The following is a 25,733-nucleotide window of genomic DNA, read 5'->3' on the forward strand; positions in this document are numbered from 1 at the left end:
AATGCGTTGACTCTTACTGATAATCCATGAAAGACATATAATTTCCTTTTTATTAAATCTGTGTTTCTTATATCAGAATTATTTTGGTCTTAGGGAATGAATTCATATATTTTCCATTTTCCTTTTATGTTCTTAATAAACTTCAATAATGTTTAAGAATTGCCTGTGCATATAAGGTTTCAAAAATCATGTTCCTTAAATGATTTAAATGTGTTATTTTCTTATTCAGGGAGAGGAGTATGCAAGGAGGAAAGGGTGGAATTATTTGATAACTTTTTCTGCTATTCTCATAATTATTTCCACTAAACAGTGCATTTAATACTTGATATTCAAGTTCATATTTTTAAAGATAGTTTTCCTCGATATTTTATACAGGAATTTCTTCCAATAGGGAGCTGTATTTATTTTTAGTTAATTTGGGGAAATTTTTACCCATTAACAATACCTGAGTACTCTGAAGATACATCTCTGTATTTATTCACGTTTTCTCTCATATCCCTCAGTAAAATTTAGTTATGTTTTTCATAGCAATCCCTATATTTCTTGTTGTTTACTCATTCAAATAGTAGATGCTCTCCCCATTTTTCTTTAGCCTTGTAAATGGCTTGCCTGTCTCATTGGTTTGGGGGGGGGGGACTCATACTTGGATTTATCAAATGCACTATTTGAATATTTTCTATGTAACTGATCTTTTTAATCTTCATAAATTCCTTTTTAATGTTCTTAGCTTTATTTACTTTTAGTTCATTTTGTTGAGATGTTTGGTTAATTTTCAAACTTTGTTGTTTAATTATAAAACCATTCAAGGTAAGAATTTCCTCTGAATAATGCTTGTGGCCCTTACTCATAGTTTATATGTACAATAGCTCATTGTTAATTTCTAAGAAGTTTTTAGTTGCAGTTTTGGCATCTACATTAGCTACCTGGAATTATGTTTTTTCTACCGCATGTTTTGATACTTGCTTCATTTTTGTTACTAATTTCTATTTGCATAGCACTGTGATCACAGTACAGGTTCTTGGGCTACTGAGGCATTTCGAGTCCACAACATGATCAATAATTAAGCAAGTTACGTGGGTACGTGAACAGAATATTTTATATATTTATGTGTGTGTCTACACGTACACCTGTTAGATCAAGCTTAGAGTTTATTCTATAAAGTCTGAGAACCACCACTTTAGTCTGCCTAAAATTTTCATCTGAAAATTTGCTAAAAAAAGGAGATTCCAGGGTTTTATCACCAGAAGTTTAGTAGCTGTGTGCGGGGACTTAGACTAATAGTAGACACTTCACTGATCCTGGAATTTCAAACACATGACACTTAGGACCTCAAAAAAAATATATTACTTCAAAGATTTTTCGGTTTCTGAATTTTTAAAAGCAGATAGATAAAATATACTATCATTTTGTGATTCTAATTTATCAGTTTTTCTGATGTTTCAAATGCTATATATATATATACATATTTGTGTATACATTTCCATGGGAACTTATCCACATACAAGTTCATGTCTATGGAAATTCCCCTGTGGTACAGTTGGTTAAGGATCCAGTGTTGCTGCAGCTGTGGTGCAGGTTTGATCCCTGGTCCTGGTCTGGGAACTTCCACATGCTGTGGGTATAGCCAAAAAAGAAAGTTCATGTCTATTGTAAATTTATTGATAATTAAATTACTTTGACCCATAAAATAACCTCCTCTGTATGTTTCTGACTTACCTTTTATTCGCATCTAAATGTTATACTTTTGTTCATCCATTTTTGGATTGTCATGTTTGAGGTGTCACAAAGAAGCACTTAGATTTTACTCTTTGATAGACTCACAGACTTTGAAAAACTTATGTTTACCAAAGAGGACAGGTGGGTTGGGGGAGAGATGGACCGAAGGGTTGGGACTGGCATATGCACACTGAGGCATATAGAATAACGGGTCATTAGGGACCTGCTGTATAGCACAGAGAACTCTACCCAATATTCTGTGATAATCTATGTGGGAAAAGAATCTGAAAGAGAATAGACATGTGTACACGTATAACTGAATCACTTTGTTGCATAGCATAAATTATCACACCATGGTAAATCAACTATATTTGAATAAAACTTTAAAAAATGAAAAAATAAAAAAGCTCAACCCAGAGCTAGCAATTATCCGAAGGAAAAAAAGAAAACATTTCTGAAATACAGAAAGATGAAAACAGGAATTCCTATCATGGCACAGTGGAAACGAATCCAACTAGGAACCATGAGGTTGCAGGTTCAATCCCTGGCCTTGCTCAGGGGGTTAAAGATCTGGCGCTGCCGTTGAGTTGTGGTGTAGGTCTCAGGTGTGGCTCGGATTTGGTGTTGCTGTGGAATAGGCTGGCAGCTATAACTCTGATTCGATCCCTAGCCTGGAAACCTCAATATGCCACAGTGTGGCCCTAAAAAGCAAAACAACAACAACAACAACAACAAAAACAAAAAAACAAAAAAACCTCAAAAAGATTAAAACAAACTGCATATCTGAGAACACTGACTCAGTACAACCAACACCAAGACACATTCTAAGATAACAAAACAAAAACTTGTTCACAAATGTTTGTAGCAGCATTGTTCATAAATAGCCAAAAAGTGAAAATAACCCAAATAGTCATCAACTGATCAACAGATAAATAAAATAGGAAGTATTATTCAAAAAAAGGAATGAAATACTGATAGACTCCACAACACGGAAGAACTTTGAAAACTTTATGCTAAGTGAAAGAAGCCAGACAGAAAAGGACACCTTGCATAATACTGTATAATTCCATTCATATGAAATTCCAGAATAGGCAAATCCATAGAAATTGAAAGGAGGCTTGTGGTTATCCAAGGGCAGAAAGAGGGGGAATTGGGTCTGACCACTAGTAGGTATGAGGATTCTTTTCGGTGGTGATGAAAATATTCCAGAATTAGATTGTGGTGTTTGCCATATAACTTAGTGAATATATTAAAAACCCTTGAATTGTTTTTTAAAAAGAAGACTTTACTTTTTGACTCATTATAAGAGATTTTTCCATTTAATAGAAAAGTTTAATCCATTCAACGTTTACCATCATGTGGGATGTGCTCAGATTTATACTTGTTATTTTCCTGTTACAGGACAGGAGAGGAATCCCACCAGTGATTCTTATTTCTCCCTTGGCCTATCATAACCAAATATGTTCCATCTTATACACTACTCATACTTTAGGATAACTGCAGCATGTTTAAGAGACTCTTTCCTACTTTCCAGGGCCAACAGGAAAATGTACCTTATCTTCATTTCAGTCAAATATGTTGGACCAAGACTAGATGGGGAGGAGAGCCGAAATGTTTGTGTTCACCATTTTTGCCCTGTTAAATTTTATATTTGGTTATATATCCACATCCAATCGTGTAATATAAATATTATATACTTTAATGGCCAAAATTTTCAGCACAACTTAAAAAAATATGGTTGTCTACCACAAAGTATAAAACCCACCATAAGTGAAGGTTGGGCAAATACTTGACTGGAAATGCAAATGAAGATGTGCAGGGACATTTATTTGGTACAAGCAATTATAGAAAATGTGTCCCATAAAATTAATTAAGTGAAGCTATTATTGGTGCGCCTGGTTGCTGTGCACTGGCTTCACTGAGAACACTAAGGGCTGCGGGAGGCCCTGAGCTTTCTGATGATAGGTTCACTTGCACATGTTGGCCTGGCTTACCCAAGAGGACTCAAATTTGTTTCAAAATGTAGGACTGAAATGATTTCTCCTTAGATAGAAGAAAATAACAAATAGATGATTTTCCTATTTTATGGAAAGCTGATTTCCACCATCTTCCAGAATTGACCCATTAGGTAATTCCAGGAGGGTAAACGTATGTTTAAATAAGAAGGAATGACTTATGGTACATAAGAAGTAATGACTTGGGTACAATTACAGATGGGATAAATTCATTTGAGTGATTAAAAAAAAAAAAAGGAATGACTCAGATGAAAAGATCCAGGAGTTAACAAACATGACTAGGATCCATGAGGATGCGGGTTCAATCCCGGGTCTCACCCAGTGGGTTAAGGATCTGGTGTTGCTGTGAGCTGTGGTGTAGGTCAAAAACTCGGCTCCGATCCTGCATTGTGGCTGTGGTGTAGGCCGGCATCTGTAGCTCTGACTCACCCCCTAGCCTGGGAACCTCCATATACCAAGGGTGGGCCCTTTAAAAATAAAAAGGATCCGCGGAGTTCCTGTCATGGCTGGCGCAGTGGTTAACGAATCCGACTAGGAACCATGAGGTTGCGGGTTCGGTCCCTGCCCTTGCTCAGTGGGTTAAGGATCCGGCGTTGCCGTGAGCTGTGGTGTAGGTTGCAGACTCGGTTCGGATCCAGAGTTGCTGTGGCTCTGGCGGAGGCTGGTGGCTACAGCTCCAATTGGACCCCTAGCCTGGGAACCTCCATATGCCGCGGGAGCAGCCCAAGAAATGGCAAAAAGACAAAAAAAAAAAAAAAAAAAAAGGATCCAGCTGGATTCTCAGGACAAATATCAGGATCAGTTAACTGAGAATAGAAATGAAAAATAAATCTACTGTATTGAACAATTATTAGGAGACAGTGTCTGTGTTGGAAATGTTTTAAAACCCTAAAATGTGCTTAGTGTTTTCCTCCGTATATTTATTATGACATTGATTAGAAGATTTTTGGAGGAAATGTGGAAATGGCGAATACTAAAAGTCTTCAGATTATAATTCAGGGCAATTGCAATTCTCTACTGCTTTTAGCCATGAGTAAAAAGTTCTGCATATCTATAGAATCAATTTTTAAAAACACATTTAAAGCTGAACAGAAATGACATATATGGAAGGATGGCTCATTGTCCTGGATTCTTTTAGTTCTGCTGTGTATCTGAGCATACATACATGCTCTGAACAACGTACCACCATTAATAAACATACTGATTTTAGAACATGGATTTTAAGTGAGCCAACCGTTAGCCAGGACAGTCACTCTGATTAAAAGATGTAGTGAATTCAGAACAAGCTCTTTAGTTAACAGGCTGAGATGCACTTAGCACATTACAATTATCAGAGAGATTAAAAGTTGAAGTGCATTCAATACTTTATACTTAGACATTTTAAAATGTAGTTTGCATTTTCTCTGAAACTGTAAATCAAGTTCTAGTGTATGACTTGATTAAAGGGAATGTGTTCTCACAAATTATTCACACTCTAAGAAATATAATTTTTTGTTTTAAATACAAAATAAGGTATTCTCAGATACTGTTCCATAGCCTATAGAGATAATAGTGAAGCACTGACAAATCAATTTTTATGATTCTCTCTGATATTAAAAAAGCAGGGAAGTAAATCCTTCTCCTAAGAGACATAGAACACAGAATCCAAAGGTTTTCTCTTTGATGCTTATTTCTAGAGTTCACAACCAATTCCTCTAGGAAGAGTCTTCTTCCTTTATAATTTGCTTCATATTGATGCCAAAACTTTCTTACTAGTCAACGTCTCTGATATATCCACGCCCAGGTCAAAAGCCTTCAGGTGATCCCTGCTCACAGAATAAGCCCCAACCCTCCTCCCTTCCTGAGCAACATACTCCAGCCTCCCCATCACCCAGAACTAGGCACCCAGGACCTGCTTTGGTTCCAGAAGTGGCCCTGCCCTTCCCCCTCTGTTTCTCTGCTCATGCTTTACCCTCTGCCTGGAATGGCCTTCGTCTCTACCTCACCCAGCGGTGGCTATCAACACCCTGCTTTTTCCTGGCCAGCTCAAACTCCCCACTTTTTAAAGTCATCCCCAAATAAAATTCAGTCCTCCCACCTTGCAGTTTTGTGTTCCTTTTACATGGACCTAATAATTCAGGGTCTTGTGCGTTCATTTGACAGGCATCACCCACAATATGCAAGTCTTCAACTCTGTGTCCCACCTGTACCCCAGTCCCCGTCCCCAGGCCCTGAGCCCAGTGGTTACACAAAAACAGATCTTGGTTACTGCTTTAGGGACAACATTTACTTAATAGCTACTTACTATGGCAGCAGAGCATCCTCTGAGGAGCTCAGGCTCTGATATGAGACCACCTAACTCAAACCCAGCCCCACTACTTACCCAGCTACTGCAGCCTTTCTGTGCCTCAGTTTCCTCATTTGTAAATGGTCATAATTAATAAAACATGCCCCATTAGGCTGTCAGAAAATTAATGATGTACCGTATGGTAACTGCACAGCACAGGGCATGCTGGGTAAGCATTACTTAATAGACATGAAATTAAGAAAAAAACAGGTCTAAATAAATACATTTGAAATCAAGTTAGAATTATTTAAAAATAGTTATAAACAGTAAAACTTGTAAATGTAAAAAACATAAGTAATATAAATTTGAAAACCAAATGATCAATGAAAATAACAAACACATTAAAATGTGCCCATCACCAGATACTGAGGGTTATGGCATGTCTTCTCACATTTATATCTACACTTTAGGTAGAAAATCAGTTCATTTGGGGAAAGTGTGTTGAAGGTACATCAGGATCTTGTGTAAGATCTGATCACATTCCCATTTTATTGGTCCAAGAATCAGAAATAAATCTGAACTGAAATTCAACCATGCTGAATAACAGCTGCCAAAATGTCTTATTCCGCTCAACGTTCCCAGGCTCCCAAAGTCTCTAAAGGGTGATGTGGCCCAAGCTATCTCGCCTTTACACAGTGGCAATCTTTCAGATCTGGGCTGATTCCTCCATGAACCACAGCCCTTTTATATTAGCAACAAGCAGTATAAACCAAATCAAGCACTACCAGACTTGAACCCTCCCTGTGGTTTCCCACCACCACTAGGGAAGAGCCAAAGGCCTTCATGCTTTGAGGCTGTCAAGTCTTTTAAGGTCCTCTCCCACGCGACCCTATCCCCCTGTCCTTTCTTATCCCACATCTGCTATTCACCAGGCTCACTCCCTCCCATTCACACCGTCCCCTCTGTTATTTTGGGAATTTGACAGTCAAGGCCCAGCCTTAGAGACTTTGAACTTTATTTCCTGCCTGGAAGAACTTGCCCAAATATCCCCCTGGCCTTCTTCCCTCCCTCCCTTCTAAAAGTTCTCACTCAAATGCACCCCTTCCAGGGGGACCTTCCCTGTCCAGCTCACAGAAAATAGCATCCCCCCTGCCCAAACATCCTCTTGGTGGCCCCTTCCCTTGCTTTATTTTCTACATAGCACTTTGCAGCATCGAACCTACTATCTATTGCTTTTTTTTTTTTTTTTTGTATCATGTCTCCTGCAACCGAAACATAAATACCAAGAGAAGAGATAGCTTCAGTGCAGTCATTGTTAGAACACTGCCACCTAAAACAATTCTTGGCACACACTGAACACTCAATAAGTAGTGATTAAACAAATGAATGCACAGATTGTGGGGCAGCTTATCAGCAATCTCAAAAAAGTCATGGGGGCTGGGGGCTTGCTTGACTTTAAACAAAGTCTTTCACAAGTCAACTCTACCTTGTAATTTAAAGGCAATAGTCTAAAAACTGTATTAATTTAGGTCATTGGTCCTCCACTCCACCGGGAATGATTTCTGCCCCCTTCAGAACACTGGGTAATGTCTGCAGACATCTTTGGTTATCACAACAGTGACGGGTGGACAGGTGCTACTGGTATCTAGTGGGTAGAGGTCAAGGATGCTGCTAACTGGCTATGATGCACAGGAAAGCCCTCACAGCAAAGAATGATCCATCCAACAAGGTCAGAAGTTGAGAAACTCTAAACCTAATCTACCCAGAAGTAATTTCTTAGATTAACCCCACAGCATATAGCTATTGCATATTATGAGCAAGAGAGGGGAGAAAGTCAGTCAATGTGTTGGCACTGTAGAAAGACCAAATACACAGCTTTTCCATGCAAAACAAAGAGAGGTTAATAAAGATATGAAGCAGTGTGCACCAGCAAGGAATAAAATATGCTAAGAAATTATCTCTAAAAACAAGAAATGTCCAAAAAAAAAAGGGTAGAGAAAAAGGACACTGAATTATAAAGGGGAGTCTTGGTTTCTTGTCCCTTTAGACCTATTTAAAATTGTGCCCCATGTTCTTATTGCATGTATTCTTTCAGGGATAACTAATAAAGTTGTATTAAAAAAAAAAGGAGGAAAATCACAAATCACCATCTCCTGAGAGCCAGTGTGGCCTGATGCTGATAGCTCCAAACATTAGGCAGCAAAGGCTCTACAATGGGGCAGCCCCTCCATCTGGCTCTTCCAATAACATCAGGGATATAAGAACATGAGGAAAAATTCACCAAGCCACCAAAAACAGAAGAGATATTGAGAGGTGCAGGTTTCCCCCTCCATAAACATCACTAGCTAGTCTAATCTCATGGATAAATTACAGACACTGCTCCCACCACAGAAATGCATGAGGAGCTTTGGAAAAATAAGTCTGAGCAAATAAATAACTTGAAGCCTTCTTTGACTGATAAGGCTACAACGACTCTACCATACACTGTATGAATGACTGGATGAAAAACTGAAATTCCCTCCTCTTTAAGAGTACATTTGGTATAAACATGAATGCCTAATTAATTGGTGAATTTGGATTCCAGCTTTCCACCTCTGCCCATGGAAAGACATTATTGGGTGCTTTCTCCTCTGAATTTTATAGGGTATTTCCTTTCGTTCAGCTCTTAGCTCATTCTGACATATTATCTTTTAATGGGACTATCAAAACAGCCCTCATTTTTCCAAGAGAGGCTCTCTGCTCTCTTCCACAAAGCATTTTCGGAGACTGAAAACACACATGACGACTAAAAAGACAAATAGAACTTTTGAGAAAGCTGTCTTTAGAAGAATTGAGAACAGGAGTTCCCATTGGGGCTCAGTGGTTAACGAACCCAACTAGTATCCATGAGGACAAGGGTTCGATCCCTGGCCTTGCTCAGCGGGTTAAGGATCTGGCGTTGCCTTGAGCTGTGGTGTAGGTCACAGACATGGCTCGGATCCTGTGTTGCTGTGGCTCTTGGCATAGGCTGGCAGCTACAGCTCCAATTCGACCCCTAACCTGGGAACCTCCGTATGCCGTGAGTGCAGCTCTAAAAGACAAAAAGAGATGAAAAAAAAGAAGAAGAAGAAGAATTGAGAACAATTGTGCAGTTACCAGCAAGTAGCCTTTGAAGAAATGGGCAGTAGGGAGGTAATAAAGAAATAGCATGTATGTTTTTCATTAACCAATGAATAGTATTCCTAGATATGTACTCCTTGGGGGGAAAAAAAGAGAGAGAGAGAAACTCCTATATTGAGATGAAAAGACTTTGTGTGCAGCCGAAAGTCCGGTCTAATGTTTTGGTTAGTTCAATTAATATGCATCTGATACACAGAGAATATCATGTGGCATTCCACCTGAAACTACTGAAAATACTGGATAAAGATCAGGAATCAAAGAGTTGTTTCCTGCTACAGTTGGGAGGATTCCGCCCTCCCCCAAGACTGACAAAGATAAAGCAACACTTGACAATAGACACTTATAAAGTGTAAAATGCCTCTCACATTGTGCATTAACAAAGGTAACTTACAGACAACAAAGGAATGGCAACTTTTCCAAGAAAATCGGGAGGTTTATCTCCATCTTCATCAAACACTGTCACTTCCAAAACATCATGGATATCTTTAATGGGACTGAAACAAGAAATACACTGTGTATTATATACAAAAACACACAAGTGAAGTCTGTTCCATGAAGATCTGAAAACATGGTTTCACTAATTAAATCTGTAGGTCCTCAGAGTATAAAACTATCATTTAATTAAGTTCTAAAAATTAAATCAAACTGACTGTATTCCCAAACCTTCCATCACAGAAGATTCAGACATCCATATGGAAAAAAAAGTCAACTTTTTTTACTACGGCATCTTCCATGTATCCGTGTACTCCAGGGTAGGACTGTTAAAGACACAGGATAAAGAAAGAGAATGGGGAACCTAATAAGGAGGATAGCGATTTCAAAATAGCTTCCAAATATGAAGAGTAAAATGAAGATTTTTTTTTTATTTTAATGAAGAATTCCCTTTAAAAAAAAAAAAAGTGGTCAAAATCACTACTTGCTGAGATCCCTGGAAAGGATCCTATTGTGGAAATACTAAGCACTAAATGTCTCACGCATATTTACGTATTTATAAACTTTTTTTTTTATGTTAACCAAAAGCCAGACATTGGCTACAATGAAATACGGAGCCACGGTCACTGGCAATGCAATGAATAAAAAAAGAGATTCTTGCATATGGCAATTTGAAAAGCTGTTTAGCACAGTTAAGCCTCTTCTCAAAGATCCTCGAGAACTTTCTGCTTGGGAACCATCAACCCCATTCAAGATGAACTCGACTGTTTGAGTTATACACACAGACAGAGCGTTTCAGCATGGTGAGGGTGGTATACCCATTTCACTCAAGTTCAGCCAAGGCCTCCCTTTGATAGGTGCCTTGGCGTTTAACACAAACTAGGAAATATAACCAGCCTCCTAAGTGCCTGACTTTGAAAAGTAGACATCCCTCTGGAACAGGTCATTCAGATAAGCTGGAATACAAGGATTCTCTGGGAGTCTGTGCAGGATCACAGATAACCTGTATGTTCTGTTCTCTGGCCGAATTCAAGCCTTCAGGTTTTAAAACATATGTTGTAACATATGTAAACATATGTTTACATATGTTGTAACATATAAGCTCCTTGAATTAAGGCAGGTCTACATTTGTAATTTCCTTTAACCCAGGAATGAATTAGTCTGGATATATGGAAGTTTCCCTTCTACGCAAAGATTAATTTAGTCACTAAAAGACCTACTTTACAAATGCCTCCTGGAACAGTCTCTTGCAGTTCCAAATGGTCTCTTCTATTATTAACACTATACTCTATAAAATGAAAGCATAAAAGGGTTTCAGAAGGAAAAAACAATAAAATTCATTCTTTGCCCATAAAAATGGACAGAAAGTTCCACACAAGAGCCCCAGACTGCCCCAAACATATCAAGGATAATTGGTCTCTGAGTTAAAGCTGTTCTTTGACACTCCAGGGGCTAAAATACTTACAATGTAAAAACTTTGTTCCACTCAGGGTTGAGGTTTTTGTAAATGGTATGTGTCTGAAGCCGGTCATTTCCTAACTCCAACAAGCAAAAGGGATCGCTCTTCCCTAGAAAGAGAACACAGGCATGGGTCAGAGATAAAGGAAGCTCCTTGGAGGGAGGCAAATGATTCTCAAAAGTGAGAGAAGCAAAGGGAACAAAATCATGCACTTTTAAAACAATAAAAAGTGTGCATGCTCAAAGAGTGAAGGTGAGTCTCTCTTTCTAGAAAGCCCCGTGGAAGCCCCGTGTGGGGATTCGGAGATGAATGGTGCCTGTAGGCACCAGCATTGGATGGGAAGTGAGATGCAACCCAGATGCAGCCTTGGGAGGAAGGGCCTCTCAGGTTTCAAAGGAGCAGGTATCAATCTGGAAGGTGAGCGAGTGTGTGTTTTGTTTTTAAAACAGAAGCTCATCCCTGTTTCCTTCCTAAGTTCTCTTCGAGTTGATACAGATAATTACTCACCGACTACTGGAAGCCTATGATAACTTACACGCCTCCACGTGTGAGGGGATAAGAGAGATGAGCAAAGGTGCATGGCTATTTAGGAGTTAAAACTCTGCTCTGGAATGAGTGGCCACACACACACATATGGTCCTACCTATTTAGTAAATTATGAGAAGCCACATGTGACATTTTTGGTGCTCAGAAACATGCAGACATCTAATTTCATAAAGTAAGTTCAAAGTTTTCATCTTAAAAATAATGAAGCTTAGCCTTGACTCTCCCATCTCACCTCTTCTTTTTCTAGCCTACTTCACACAGCCACCAAATGAAAAAAAATGTAAACAAAAAAAGATTAGAAAATCCAGAATCCAAAGGGGAGCCCACAGAGTTACCACTTAAAATGTCTCTCCCCCACTTTTGTTGGGATGGGCAGAGGAATTGAGACTGGAACTGTCAGGGAAAGAATGAACCACCAATTCCCATGGGACATGAACACATCGCCAACCTCTGTGCACCCTGGCACTTTATAAAGCGGCATGGGCTAAATTAATTGGGGGCATAAGGACAGATGTTCTTCCAACAAATGGCAGAGAACCCCCAAACCAGGGCCGAACACAAAGAGTGCTCACTGAACCTACATCTAATCCACTTAGTAACCAGGAGCTCTGAGGTTTTGCATGTCAATAAACAGACTGGTGTGCAGGAGCGGGCATAAAGATGATATTTCAAAAAAGAGAAGAAGAGCAGATGTATGGCGAAGAGGCAGTATTAAACAGGAGATTCCATTCAACTGACTAGTGGCTGGACACTTAGATGCCTGGCCAAAGCACTTAAGTCAAGGTGATTATCTTCGTGGCCAGGGGACAATGACTGGAGCCTCGGACACAGATGAACACTTTGGGGTTGTCAGTTGTAAACAATGGAAATGATCCCTGTCTAAATTCAGAAGAGGAATTTATTCAAATAATAGCAAACAGCTCTCAGGATCAGTGCATAGAAAGGAAAATCAGACTTAAAAACCACCAGAAACCGGAAGTTCTCATGTAGAGCAGCTGGTTAAGGATCCAGCATTGTCCCAGCTGTGGCACAGGCTACAACTGAGGCACAGGTTCAATTCCTGGCCCAGGAACCTCTACACACTGTGGTGCAGCAAAAAAATTAAAAAAAATATAAATCACTAGAGACCAAAGATTGCTTAGGGATAACCTCAGCCTGCATCTTGGAAGATTCTGTCTTTTGCTTCCCAGGAAAACAGTCCCCACAAGCACTTCCAACCTGAACCCGGAATATAGCTGCTTCTAAGAGGAAGTCTCCACTTCTGCTTCTTCGCCTCACTTGATATAGGTGCAAAGAGACTGCCCCTGCCTGGAAGTGCCTATGCCCTAACTGCCAGTGTTCAGAAAAGGCGTACTTACTGGCTCTCCACCCTCTGTGAATGAAAGTGGGCCCTGAGCGCTTCTGCAAAATATGCAATGGGGGAGTTCCCACTGTGGTGCAATAGGACCACAGCATCTCTGGGGTGCTGAGACACAGATTTGATCCCTGCCACAGTGGGTTAAGGATCCGGAGTGGCTGCAGCTGCAGCGAAGGTTGCAACTGTAGCTCAGATCTGATCCCTGGCCCAGGAACACCACATGCCTCGAGGCAGCCAAACACACACACGCACACACAATGAGAAGAGCCCCAAATCTAAAACAGGTTTCAGATATTGAGCAGTCTAAATCAAACACACACAAAAATCCATATGCATTTGTAAAAAGTCTTGCTTCTTCAAGGTTTTGTTTTTTTCTTTTTTCTTTTCCTTTTTATAGCCACACTTGCGGTATGTGGAAATTCCTGAGCTAGGGGTATAATCAGAGCTACAACTGAGGCCTACACCACAGCCACAGCAATGCTGTATCTGAGCCACATGTGTGGCCTCTGCCACACGTTGGGGCAACACCAGATCCTTAACCCACTGAGAAAGGTCAGGGATCAAACCCGCATCCTCCCAGACACTATGTTGGGTTCTTAACCTGCTGAACCACAATGGGAACGCCTTTAAGAAAGTTTTTTTTTTAAATCAGCCATAAAAAAGGAATGAAATAATGCCACTTGCAGCAACATGGGTGGACACAGGGATTGTCATATTAAGTGAAGTTAGAGAAAGACAAATATCACATGAAATCACTTATTTGTGGAATCTAAAAATGATATAAATGATCTTATTTGCAAAACAGAAACAGACTCACATAGAAAACAAACTTATGGTTACACTAAAGGGAATAGAGGGGGGATGGAGGTGGATAAATTAGGAGTTTGGGATTAACAGAAACACATCGCTGTAAAGAACATAAACAAGGACCTACTCTATAGCACAGAGAACTCTATAACTTGTAATAAACTACAAGGGAAAAGAATCTGAAAAAGAACGTATATGAAAAAATATATACACATATACGTATAACTGAATCACTTCGTTGTATACTTGCAACTGGAACAACTTATAAAGCAAGTACACTTCAATTAAAAAAAAAAAGACAGTTTTACTCCAGGATACACAGGACATGGAGTAGAGGTTCAGTGGGGAGGTAGCTGACAATGGAGAAGGTCAGAACGTCTCTTCGCTAACTGTGAACATGAGAGAATACACATGCTCTCTCGGCTTCATGGCCAAGTAGACAATGCTCAGCTCCTCGGCCCAAGCTGAAACAGCTACTTAACCATTTGTCAGACTCTTAGGAGGTGTCAGGGCTGCTCCTCCAGAGGCACGAGTATGACATGCCATCAGCATGGATTCAGGGGAAACCGTCTGACACTTGTAATGAAAGCCCCAGGGCTCCTCCACAGCCCGGTGGAGTGGGGCCAGCCCTGGGCTGGCACAGGTGGGCTGAGCTGTGGGCCCCCTCTCTCTTGAGCACACTCCTTGCTGTCCCAGCTAATGAGGAACAGACTTCCTTCCAGAAACAGGGAATTTCAGTCGTGAGTCTCCAAGGAACACACTGCCCTGACTCTCTGAAGATAATTCCGTCAAAGCTCATTAAAATGCTGCATTTATTAATAATACAGTATAAACAGGCAGAGGAGGAAGAGGAAACAAAGCCATTAAAAACACTTATAGACTAATGTATATACACTTTAGGTTTGATTTCTGGACCTTCAGAGGTTCCAGATAGATGCGGGCTTTCCATAAGATTTAAATAATGAGTGTTTTGATTTGATCATGATAAAAATGATATCTCATAACAAGTGCAATATCCTGATGTTTCCCAATAGTACCAAGAAAAGAGCAACCAGACAAACTGACATATACACATTGAGTCTGCACCTTTCCTCTTTGTTCCACCTGTCGGTACAGGTAAAACATCTAGATGACCCCTTCTACAAACAGATGTCCTGTCACCTTGACACAGTTACACCACTGGCGATTCAGATTCATGGTGGTGTTTTAGCACCTTGCTCAATAGCCCCTGTTATTTTTGAACACCACTTTAAAATGCATTTGTATTCCTGGAATGACAAGTGGAGTTCCTCGTTTAAATAACTTTACCTTTAAATCAGTTACAGAAGTTGAATGACAAATAATTAAAGTATTTAGCGGTCATATCGTTCATCTGACAAATATTAAGCACCCACTCTGCTCTTGGCAGTGAACCAGGCCCTGACATACCCAGATCACCAAGTCATTATCTTCCAGAAACTCTCATAATAATCATGCTTTTTCAGCAAATGTCACCTTTTCAATGAAAACTCCCCTCACACTCCCTGTCAGCAGACTGAGTTGTTCCCACCTCTGATCTCCAACTCCCTCTCTATTAACATTTGTATGCTTCTGTTCCATATGTAGCCAAGTATTTCATTTAAGGGGTCCAATGCAGGCACACCCCGGGTGTGTGTGCCCACCCCATCCCTTGTGGTGAGTGTCCTGGCTCAGTGAGGGAGAGTCACAAGGAACTTCCAGCTCCCAGTGATGGGTGTTGGCTGAAGGGGGCCAGGTTCCACCCACTGTGTACAAGAAACCATGCTTTATGCAGGCCCCCCTTTGATCCTCATATCCACTCTAGGAGGTAAGGAAAGGGGTTGCCATTTCCCAGATGAGAAAAGTAAGTTCAGAGACCATGTGGGTGGTTAAAGTCCAGAAAGATTCGATAGTGGAGATGAATCCTAAGCAAGGTTTAGAAGGGGCTGGGTTGGCTAAGCAGAAATGAGTCTCGTTCCTAACGAGACAGAAACAGATCAGTACCTTACATTTTATTAAGTAGGTAGACAGACAGACAGACACACAGACACACAGACACACACACACACACACACACACATAGCTAAATAGTGGTTATCAGGAAATATAAGACATAGGTGGATAAAGGAAGAGATTGGTTGGAAGCCTGGAAGGCCATGACCAGCACTTTAAAAAAAATTTTATTTCATTTCTTTGTATTCATTCAGCAGCCAGAAGCCACCACAGAGTATCAATATAAGAGGCAATATTAGGGAAAAAAAAAAGGATTTCTAAAGGAAGACAATCCCTGAAGCTAACTGCGGAGAATTATCGCTCAGACTGGCTGGGGTTGAAGAAGGTCGGGCAACAGAGCCACACCAAAATTTAATTCTAAAATCTCTCTTCAATTCCTGTCTCCAACCACTTGTTAATACACCTTACTATCACATATCGGAGCAAATTCTAGGCTCATCCTGAAAATCTGTGTTCCCGGATAACTTGCCCTCCACCATCCATCCTGTTCTATCCCCTACTCCCAAACCCTTTATCAAGGTCAGCATGTCTGTGCCCCACCCCTGACCAGCACAGACTACAGGGCTCAGTCATGCTTCCTATTCTGCACATGGAATGGTTTCTCCCTGCAATGGTCTCCCAACCCCGACTCCTCTCAAAAAAAAAACAAAACAAAAAACAAAACAAACAAAAAACAAGATCAAATAACCCCCAAGGCCTAGTTCAGGACGCATCATCTTCCTGAGACTTTCTCTGCAACCTTAAACTCCAGGGAGCTCCTGCCATCATTGGTTTGGGTGTATGTTGCTCCACTGTATGATGCGCCTGCTCCTTTCTGTAGCAAATGCTTTATGGTTCCCTAAAATCTGGAAAGCACTGTGTTGGGAGCTGAGAGAGATTTTATTTTTATTTTATTTTATTTTATTTTTATTTATTTATTTATTTATTTATGTCTTTTTGCCATTTCTTGGGCAGCTCCTGCGGCATATGGAGTTTCCCAGGCTAGGGGTCGAATCGGAGCTGTAGCTGCTGGCCTACACCACAGCAATGCGGGATCCGAGCCGTGTCTGCAACCTACACCACAGCTCACGGCAACGCCAGATCCTTAACCCACTGAGCAAGGCCAGGGATCGAACCTGCAACCTCATGGTTCCTAATCGGTTTCGTTAACCACTGAACCACGATGGGAACTCCTGAGAGAGATTTTAAAGGAAAAGAAAACATTGATCTCTCTTCACCCTGGACCTAACTTTCAAATTTCTCCTCTCTTTCTAAGTGGGTTGTGAGTTTCTCTAATCCAAACCATGGCCTCTGTGGCTTCCTGCAACTGAGAACCTGATCACTTCCCTATGGCAGGTGTCCAGAGTAGGGGACAGACAGGGTTCTTCCTCCTCAGACCGTGATGTCAGCAGGGGAAGAGGGCTTAATTTTACATGTTAAAATGTCTGATGTTCTACTATTCTAGCACACAGTACAAACAAGAACGGGTGACACAAGAATTTTCTCTTCTTTTAACTCCATTCCGCTGTCACCACTCAAGTTCCATAAAACACTACCATCCACTGAATTTGCCTAACATCTCTCCATTTTCACTCTTGTACCCCCAAAACCTTTGTTCTTCACAGGCACCAGAATAAACTTGTATTTAAATTCAGAGCCAATCACCTCACTCCCCTGAAGAGTTCCCTGATTCTTCACCTGGACCTGCATGTTCCTATATAATCCAGTCCCACCTAAAACATTAGCCTCCTTGTCCCTGAGGACCCTCCGGCTCTCTTCTCCAGTTTCCCTTGTTTGCTTGACATCTTGGAAAAGCCCTGCAGGCTTTGGGACAGACTATTCCTCCTTTTATTTATTGTTATTTTATAACCTTTTTTGGCCACACCCTTGACAAGCAGAAATCCCAGTCCTGGGGAAATCGGACCCACAGCAGGGATAATGCCGAGTTCTTAACCAGTGGGCCACCAGGGAAATCCTGTTCCCCCTCTTTTAAAAAGCTTTTCCTTCGACTCTCGCTGACATCTCAGCTAGAGCATCACTTCCTGCAGGAACACCAGTCAGGCATCCCTTTAATGAACCCTGGCCCTCTGTTCTTGACCTTAACAGTATCATTGTCATTAGATACCAGTGGGTTAATTAGTCACTCCATGTGGAGGCAGGGACCAAGTCCTCCTCTCCTCCATGTCACCAGGGCTTACCACAGGCTCACACACAGACGTATACTTGCTGAGCAAATTAAGACCTTACTAAGAACCCACTCAGTAAGATTAGTTGTTAATTCCTAGAAGGACATAAATGAACTGAACTCATTCATTCTCAAGGTGCCAGTAAGTTACAAACTGCTAAATCTTCTGTAGACTCTCAAACTTTACATCCAGTAGAGTCCATGTTCCTTGGCAGACTGTTAAAGCAGATGGCCTGCCAAGGCAGATTTATATAGTTTGGGATGTGTTTTTTAAAAGTTGGTCTTGATTTGGGCTCAGCTATCCATGAGGTTCTCATGAAAATTAAGAGCATTAAATCATTACTGCTGAGCTTCCTAGAAATTGCAATTACAGTCATCCTTTTGAAAATAGAGCATCTTTAAGAGGGAGGTATTGCTACAGACACAACGTCAAAAAGAAGGCAATGAAAACAAACTGGGAAATGGATGCATGATTTAAATTCCCAGTGAACAATAACTATAAACTATAGCACTATTCCTCTTCTGACACAAGCAATCTTATGCTTCTAAAAAACAAAAACAACATCAAAAAAGACATAGCCAGTGTTATAATTTACAGATACTACTCAAGAGTCACTATTGTAACATATGGCTGAAATATTTCTACTCAATAACATGGTATCTAAATGCAGTATTTTGCCCAAAGGTTTCTCAAAACAGTAATTTTATGTATAACAAAAAATTGATGAACCCACAAAAGTATTTTATATTGATGAAACTATTATCCAGATTATCAAAATGTGGCTGGCAAGCACTAAACTGCTTTAAGTATGAGACTTTTCCTACCATGAAGCATATTTTTTCCTTCACTTTTATCAGGCAATAGAAATGGAAACAAAAAGAGAACACATTATAGAGTGGTAACTATAGATTTCTAAAAGTGGTTGAAAAGCTGAAAGTGATAATGCTGATATTTCCAACATTTAAAATTAGAGAAATTATGAACAAAATATCAAGTAAAAAATAACCTGTAAAACTCCCCATGTCAACTATAATCTAGAAAAATAAATTTAATAAAGCATGGGCATACCATTTATTAAGCATGTAATATGTGTGAGGTATGTTTATTTAGGTTTTAATTTAGCCCCCAAAGTACCCATAAGGAGCTAGAAGCATAAGTGGACCCAAAGCCAGTACGTGGTAGAACCAAGATTTACACATGGCCTTCTGTTTCTATACATCTTCTATACTATAATATATAGAGATTAAAATGAAAGGCAGGAGTTCCCGTCGTGGCGCAGTGGTTAACAAATCCGACTAGGAACCATGAGGTTGCGGGTTCGATCCCTGGCCTTGCTCAGTGGGTTAAGGATCTGGCGTTGCCATGAGCTGTGGTGTGGGTCGCATATGTAGCTTGGATCCAGCGTTGCTGTGGCTGTGGCTGGACCCCTAGCCTGGGAACCTCCATATGCTGAGGGAGTGGCCCTAGAAAAGCCAAAAAGCCAAAAACAAACAAACAAAAAAAATGAAAGGCAGCTAACACAAAAATAAAGGGCAAAAAAATGGGGCTAATATTCATCTTCAATAAATAAATTACTGAACAATGATTTACCCAAGGTATGAGTTACAGTCTCTTGGAAAGGGATCATGTACTTAATGAATGAATGGAGAATACGACCACAGTCCTGGCTTGGCAAGCCTGTATGTGTAACAGACAGAGAGCTCCTCCCAATGGCACTGCCAAAGAACCGGTGAACTGGAAATGCCACCGGATTTTGAGCCAGGTCCTCATTCGCATCACTGATACACAGCACCCCCTAATGGCATGCCATGGAGGAAGAGGAAGGGTGAAAGACTCTCAGGCTCCCTAGGTTGAGCTATAGTAGTTGCACATTTCTTGAAGATCACTAGATCTACCAAGCTGACATTTCTTATGTTGAGACGAACTTAAAAAGCAGTTGGGAAGCTGCACTGGACTCCCTAAAAAAAAAATACTGGGTTCTTGAATTAAACGTAATTTTTGTTTTCCTGCATCAGGCACTGTTATGGCTCCTAACACGCTTATTTATCAAATAAGCCTACTTCACTATAACCCCTATTTTTCTTTGAAAACATATTCTTCTCTCTTCCTCTGATAGTCTCCTATTTGGAGATTCTGTTAATTTGGTAGTTGTCTTGTTAACACTGCAACTAGAGAAAGGGTCCAAATGACAACCTTACTGCCGAGAGTCAAGAAAATCCAGATAACATTTGGGAAATTTCTGTTATTTATGAATAGGTTTTGTACAGCAAAAGTGTCCAAAATTCACAATGATTATAAAAATGTCCCATCTTCAAAACAAGTCACTCCAAACGGTGAGGAAAGATGGTATTTTGGTTTTTGTTCCTTCTTGACCTCCTGATAACTCCACAGCTTCTCATCCTGACATACATATTATTATAATGACATACAGATAAAAAAATTAAGACAGGATTGTGCTACAAAAAGAAGGGCTACTGGGACTCATACTTAATTATGCCTTGTTAGATTTCTTACTATCGTCCTACACTGAGGTGGGCTTTGCAGTGCTGCTCTGCTTGTTCTTTTGCCACTGCTGGTACAATGAAGTAAAAAAAAAAAAAAATCTTAAGTTTTATTGCCCCTCTTTTATGTCAAAATATTTAATGGTAGGGCCCTTTTGCTAGTGGTAACAGGGTGAGAGACCAAAAGCAGAGAAAAACTGAATAACCCATCCTACCACTAAAAGATTCCTTGGGAAGAAGGGTATCAACATATGAAAACTAATTTAGAACAAAATTAATACAGAGAAAGCTTAACTAGTAGGCAAGATGATGTGTGAAACCCATATTTTGATTCTAAGAACATAAGAGGAGAGTCATTAACTGTTAAATTTTGGCAGGTGCGTTATGCCAATGGAGGCCACGATAGTTTTGACACTGATATCCTGAAGTAGCCCCTACTGGGTACAATCCTGGAAGCTTCCCAGAATATTCTATCCCTTAAAATAAGGCTACCCAGAACAGTTCTCTGTATATGTGCCGAACTTGGTGAACAGTTTCCTGCTTCACTGTTTGACCTCTCAATAGGTAAGATAAGTGTTGTCATTTGAACTGAAATGAAGTTCTGACTAGAACACTAATTCAGCTCCCTAACAATTTGTCTATCTACCTACATTACACTATATTATCTTTTTTTTAAATGGCCACACCCATGGGAAGTTCCTGGGCCAGGGACTGAAATCTGAGCCATAGCTACAACCTATGCACAGCTACAGCAATGCTAGATCCATTAATCCACTGCACCAGACTGGAGATCGAACCTGTACCTCTATGGTGACCTGAGCCACTGCAGTTGGCTTCTTAATCCACTGTGCCACAGTGGGAACTCCATACATTTAATTGTCTTTTTACAGTCTATGAAAGAATTTCTGCATTGTTTTTGTTTGGTTTTTGCTGTTGTTTGCAGCAATATGAATCCATGAATCTGGTGTGCCCCTTGGCAAAGTAGAAGATATAAGACCCATCTCTCTGAGGGCTTCAACCATGGGGAGGGATTCTGGTGCACCAATCGTTTCTCAGCTTTGTCCTGAACAAAAGCAGTCCTCCCTCATTTTATTATTAGAACACGGATACTTTCTTCCCAAACAGCTGAGTTCTAAGACCAGTGGCAGCTGAGTGAAGGATGTTGGCTCCATTAAACATTATAAACAGCTATGCTCACCTTGGGTTTCAAAGTGCAATTTATCATCTGCTTGGTGAATCAAGGCTATGGCCTCATTTACTACAGAAATAATGGCATCAGACTGGATAGCCTATTACTTAAAATTTTTAGGTTATATTGGGTACAAGGTATTGGTGAGACAAACACTTTAATAAAAATATCTGACAGGCTCTACTATTAGAATAACTGTGTATGGCTATCCATTTCTCATATCAGTTGTAGAGAGCATTAAACTATCTTTCATCAATTTTAGAGGGATGGCCTGCAAGAGAAGTTAGATGACCACTGCTTCTTTAAAATAAAAAGTCTTCTTATGTACAAACAAGTGTCTGACACACAAAAAATGTGAAGCTATATATTAGAACACTGAAAACTTTGTTGTAAATATCTTAATATTGGTAATATATGTAGACATAGGTTATTAATATAACACATTTGAAAAGGTACACTAATATTTTTATATAATTTTTCCAAAAATTTTAATAGAAAAGGAATTCACTTTAGTGTATGTATTATTATTCCAATGTTCTAAAATACTAGAAAAAATAATGAGGATTCAATCTCTCGAAAGTTTAAGTTATTTTTATGACCATATAATCATAACATCAATAACCATGGAGCAGAGTGGCCTGAGCAAGTGATTTTTTTTCTCTCAATTGTTACTGGCAAAGACATAAATGACTTTACAATTGGCAAACTACTGACAACAGGGTTACCAAATGCATTCATTTCTCCTCTAGGACAAGTGGTCCCTGCCCTCCACAGACTGTAACCTTGACCTCCCTATGGACCACTGCCAAGCTCTGCCCCCATGGACTTTTGCTTCATCAGGGTCCCTGAATCTTAGGTGACATAACTTGAAGCATCAGTGTTTCTGGTTATTTGGTGCTGTTTTTAAGAAACAAACAATTAACAAAAACAAGAAAATATTTTCATGAAAAAAAGAGGTATGAAGGTTGGAAAGTTCTCTTTGCACTCTACAATGACCATCGCTGAGAATGCCCTGATTATGCAGACTAAATGCAGTTCTCTATTTACAAGGGTGAATGCTTTGTTCCCTGAGCAACTTCAATGAAACACTAATTTATAAAATAAGGCTGACTGGAAAGGCTGGGTATAAGGTGTAAATAGTTACTGATTTCTTAAACATTTCTGGCACTGGCAATGACGGGTACCTCTTCTAATCAAGTGAAGCTAGTATTTTTTTTTATTGTATATCAAGTGTATATCAAGTGAATTGGTACCAATAATAACAGCAATTGTGTGCGTCTCCGCTCTATAGTATGATCACTAACATCCTGGATGTAGTAATTATATCCCTATTTACTACCTCATGGCAACCCGAGTCCATTTCTTTTGTCACATAGAAAAGTCACGTTACAACTCTGGGGATTAGGTCCACCTTGTGGCTCTGAAGCAATACCTTGGTTTGGAATAGACTGAGGGAGCCTGCCATCCTATAAAGAATAGAGACTATGAAATGTGATTTTAAAAATAAAAGATTATTAGGATCTAAAGACATGTTTAGCTAATGACAAGGATCTTTGCTTCAATTCAGAAGAGTGATAATTTTCTTATAAATGATACCATGATAGTAAAACACCAGGGCATTTAGCCAAATCACAGAGCATTATTGGATTTCCAAACCACTGCTTTTTTTTAACTGTAATCCTTTGGTACTCACCTTGATGTATTCCAAAACTATGCACTGAATATCTTGAACACAAATAAAATGACAAGATGGGAACATTTTGCTCCCAAATTATTCTTCTGAAAAGAAGGTTTTGCCTTTATAGACTGGCCTTTGCAAAGACTCCCATTTTCCAGGTTCATTTCCTATTCCTTTTATTTTCATAGTCAAAGTACTCTTTGGAGAATTCACACTGGCCTAACACAACCTTCATAAATATAGTTTTGGAGGTGCTTTATGAAACTCACCTGATAGGATGCATAAAATAAAGGATATAGTTGTAAACAAACCCCCCCCCATTTTTTTGTCTTTTTAGGCACACACCCATGGCACATGTAAATTCTTGGGCTCGGGGATGAATCAGAGCTGCAGCTGTCAGCCTACACCACAGCCACAGCAACGTCAGATCCAAGCTTCATCTACAGCCTATACCACAGCTCATGGCAATACCAGATCCTTAACCCACTGAGTGAGGCCAGGGATCGGACCTGCATTCTCAAGGATACTAGTTAGGTTTGTTACCACTAAGCAAGGACTAGAACTCCTAAACAAGTCTTTTAAAAAAACTTTTAATGCACTGTAGTCAGTTCCAACTACAGAAAGGATTTTTGAAACTACTACTTGAAGGCATAAATGAGTTCCTAGGGCTTGAGACATTAACAATCACAAATTCAAAAAGTGCTATATCTGAAAACTGAGATGGAAGTAAAACATAACTTGCTCTGGAAAACTGGGAGATAACTCTAAATGTGCTTCAGTGATGATGAAACTACAAATATCAAAGGCACATGTGAAACTTCTGAATCAAGCATTTTCATAAACTATAAGTTTTAAAAGAAAGGAACATATCTGAATCAATATAAGACTAAACGTTTGCAAGTAAATTGATGAACATTAGAAGTCATTGAACTATTTCATCTACAACTCTAAGAATTTATGTATTCATATTGCCCCCCGCCCAAAATGGTTGCATATTCTCACTGGGCATATCCGTAAAACTGAGATCACCTTACTTGAGGGGTTTATAGAGTCGTGATTGCTACTGGTTCTTTTTTTTAAGAGAGAATGAAGAGAACTCCTTTTGAAAAAAAATATGCATTTATAGTTTCTATCATTTTTGTAATATAAAGTGTTTCTAATTAACATTCTCGTTTCCAGAGTTTGAGCTACCTCAAACTTAGTCTCAGAAGTTCAGAGGTTATACAAATATAGTATCGAAGGAAGGGAGTAAACCACATTCTAAAATTATGAAATAACAATGGCAAAATGCCTCTTCTATCAATAGACACATCCACGTTGCGTAATATTCTCTGCACTTATCAATTTCCTTGGTAAAATAAATAGCATCTGTCAAACGTTAAACTGTTAGTACAAGGGAGTAATTCGGCAATGAGGCGACGAAAGGAGAGCCATCCTCCTGATGAGACACTGAAATGTCTGGATTACGTTCCCCATAGTCAAGCATCATTCGGCACAAGGCCTGCCTGCCCCAGCCTCTGTCTGTAAATTCACGTCAGTGAAGCACAAGAGCAGTTTTGTGTAAGACAATGCCAACGGCAGAATGGTTCCATTGCCAAAATTGTGGTGACTGTTACAGAGAAGTGCCAGCCAGATTTCAGCCCCCTGCACGGTAACCTGTGAAGAATGAAACACTCTGCGCACACACAGCATGAGAAAAGGCAACAAGCTGAACCTGTCGTTTGAGGTCCTATAGAAAAGCTTCATTAAACATATCATTTAGCAAATAAAGAAGCCAAGGCATGAATCAGCCACAAATATCTTTGAAAGCCAAATGGGCTAGCACATTATCTAGTCATGGTAAAATTATTTGAAAAAGACAATTCTGTGAAAAAAATGCGAAGTGAAAAAATTTGGCATCTGCACCTTTCTTTCTTCTATGGCCCTAAAGAGTCGGCTTGCTCTGTACATGCTTCTACTGAGTAAAATAGGAAATGAACAAAAATAAAAATGGAGAAACAACTGAAAATGGTGTATACCTGAGAAATCTGCTGCTAAGAGATCTACCGCCTTTAAAACCTTCACTTGTAAAAGGCCGACGTCCTTCATATCTTTCAGGGAGTTCTGTAAGCACTGAGGGGGAGAAAAGCAGATCACAAGTGAACACAGCTTTCTAATATACTGTTTAATGCCACAAAGTCCTACTGGAAGTACATTCTGGATTTATCATCACCTTGCACATGCAATGCTTAGAAAAGTTCCAAAGGGCATGACATCAGTCAACAGGAAACTCAGGCATCTGCAGCAACCACATTTAAAGTGACTGAGAATTAATTAACTACAGTTTCAAAATAAGCAAATTACAAAGCACATTGCCCCCTGGTGAGAGCACAGACATCCCACCAGGAAAATGGGTGTAGAACTACATGCCTTCCCTTTCCCTGCTTCTTTCTC

The 25,733-nt window shown here is 39.8% G+C and overlaps 1 protein-coding gene across 14 annotated transcripts in view; it reads right to left on the reverse strand.

Moving 5' to 3' along the window:
* MCTP2 (multiple C2 and transmembrane domain containing 2) overlaps positions 1–25,733 on the reverse strand; it is a 236,938-nt gene that overhangs the window by 90,811 nt on the left and 120,394 nt on the right. For all 14 annotated transcript variants that reach the window (XM_021099363.1, XM_021099356.1, XM_021099357.1 and 11 more), the window contains 3 exons: positions 25,319–25,412; positions 11,054–11,156; positions 9,548–9,650 (listed from right to left, as the gene is read on the reverse strand). In XM_021099363.1, coding sequence (XP_020955022.1) covers positions 9,548–9,650; positions 11,054–11,156; positions 25,319–25,412 — 300 coding nt within the window. The remainder of the gene's footprint in view (positions 1–9,547; positions 9,651–11,053; positions 11,157–25,318; positions 25,413–25,733) is intronic.

The sequence above is a fragment of the Sus scrofa genome, chromosome 7 (genome assembly GCF_000003025.6).
Source record: "Sus scrofa isolate TJ Tabasco breed Duroc chromosome 7, Sscrofa11.1, whole genome shotgun sequence".
NCBI classification, from domain to species: domain Eukaryota; kingdom Metazoa; phylum Chordata; class Mammalia; order Artiodactyla; family Suidae; genus Sus; species Sus scrofa.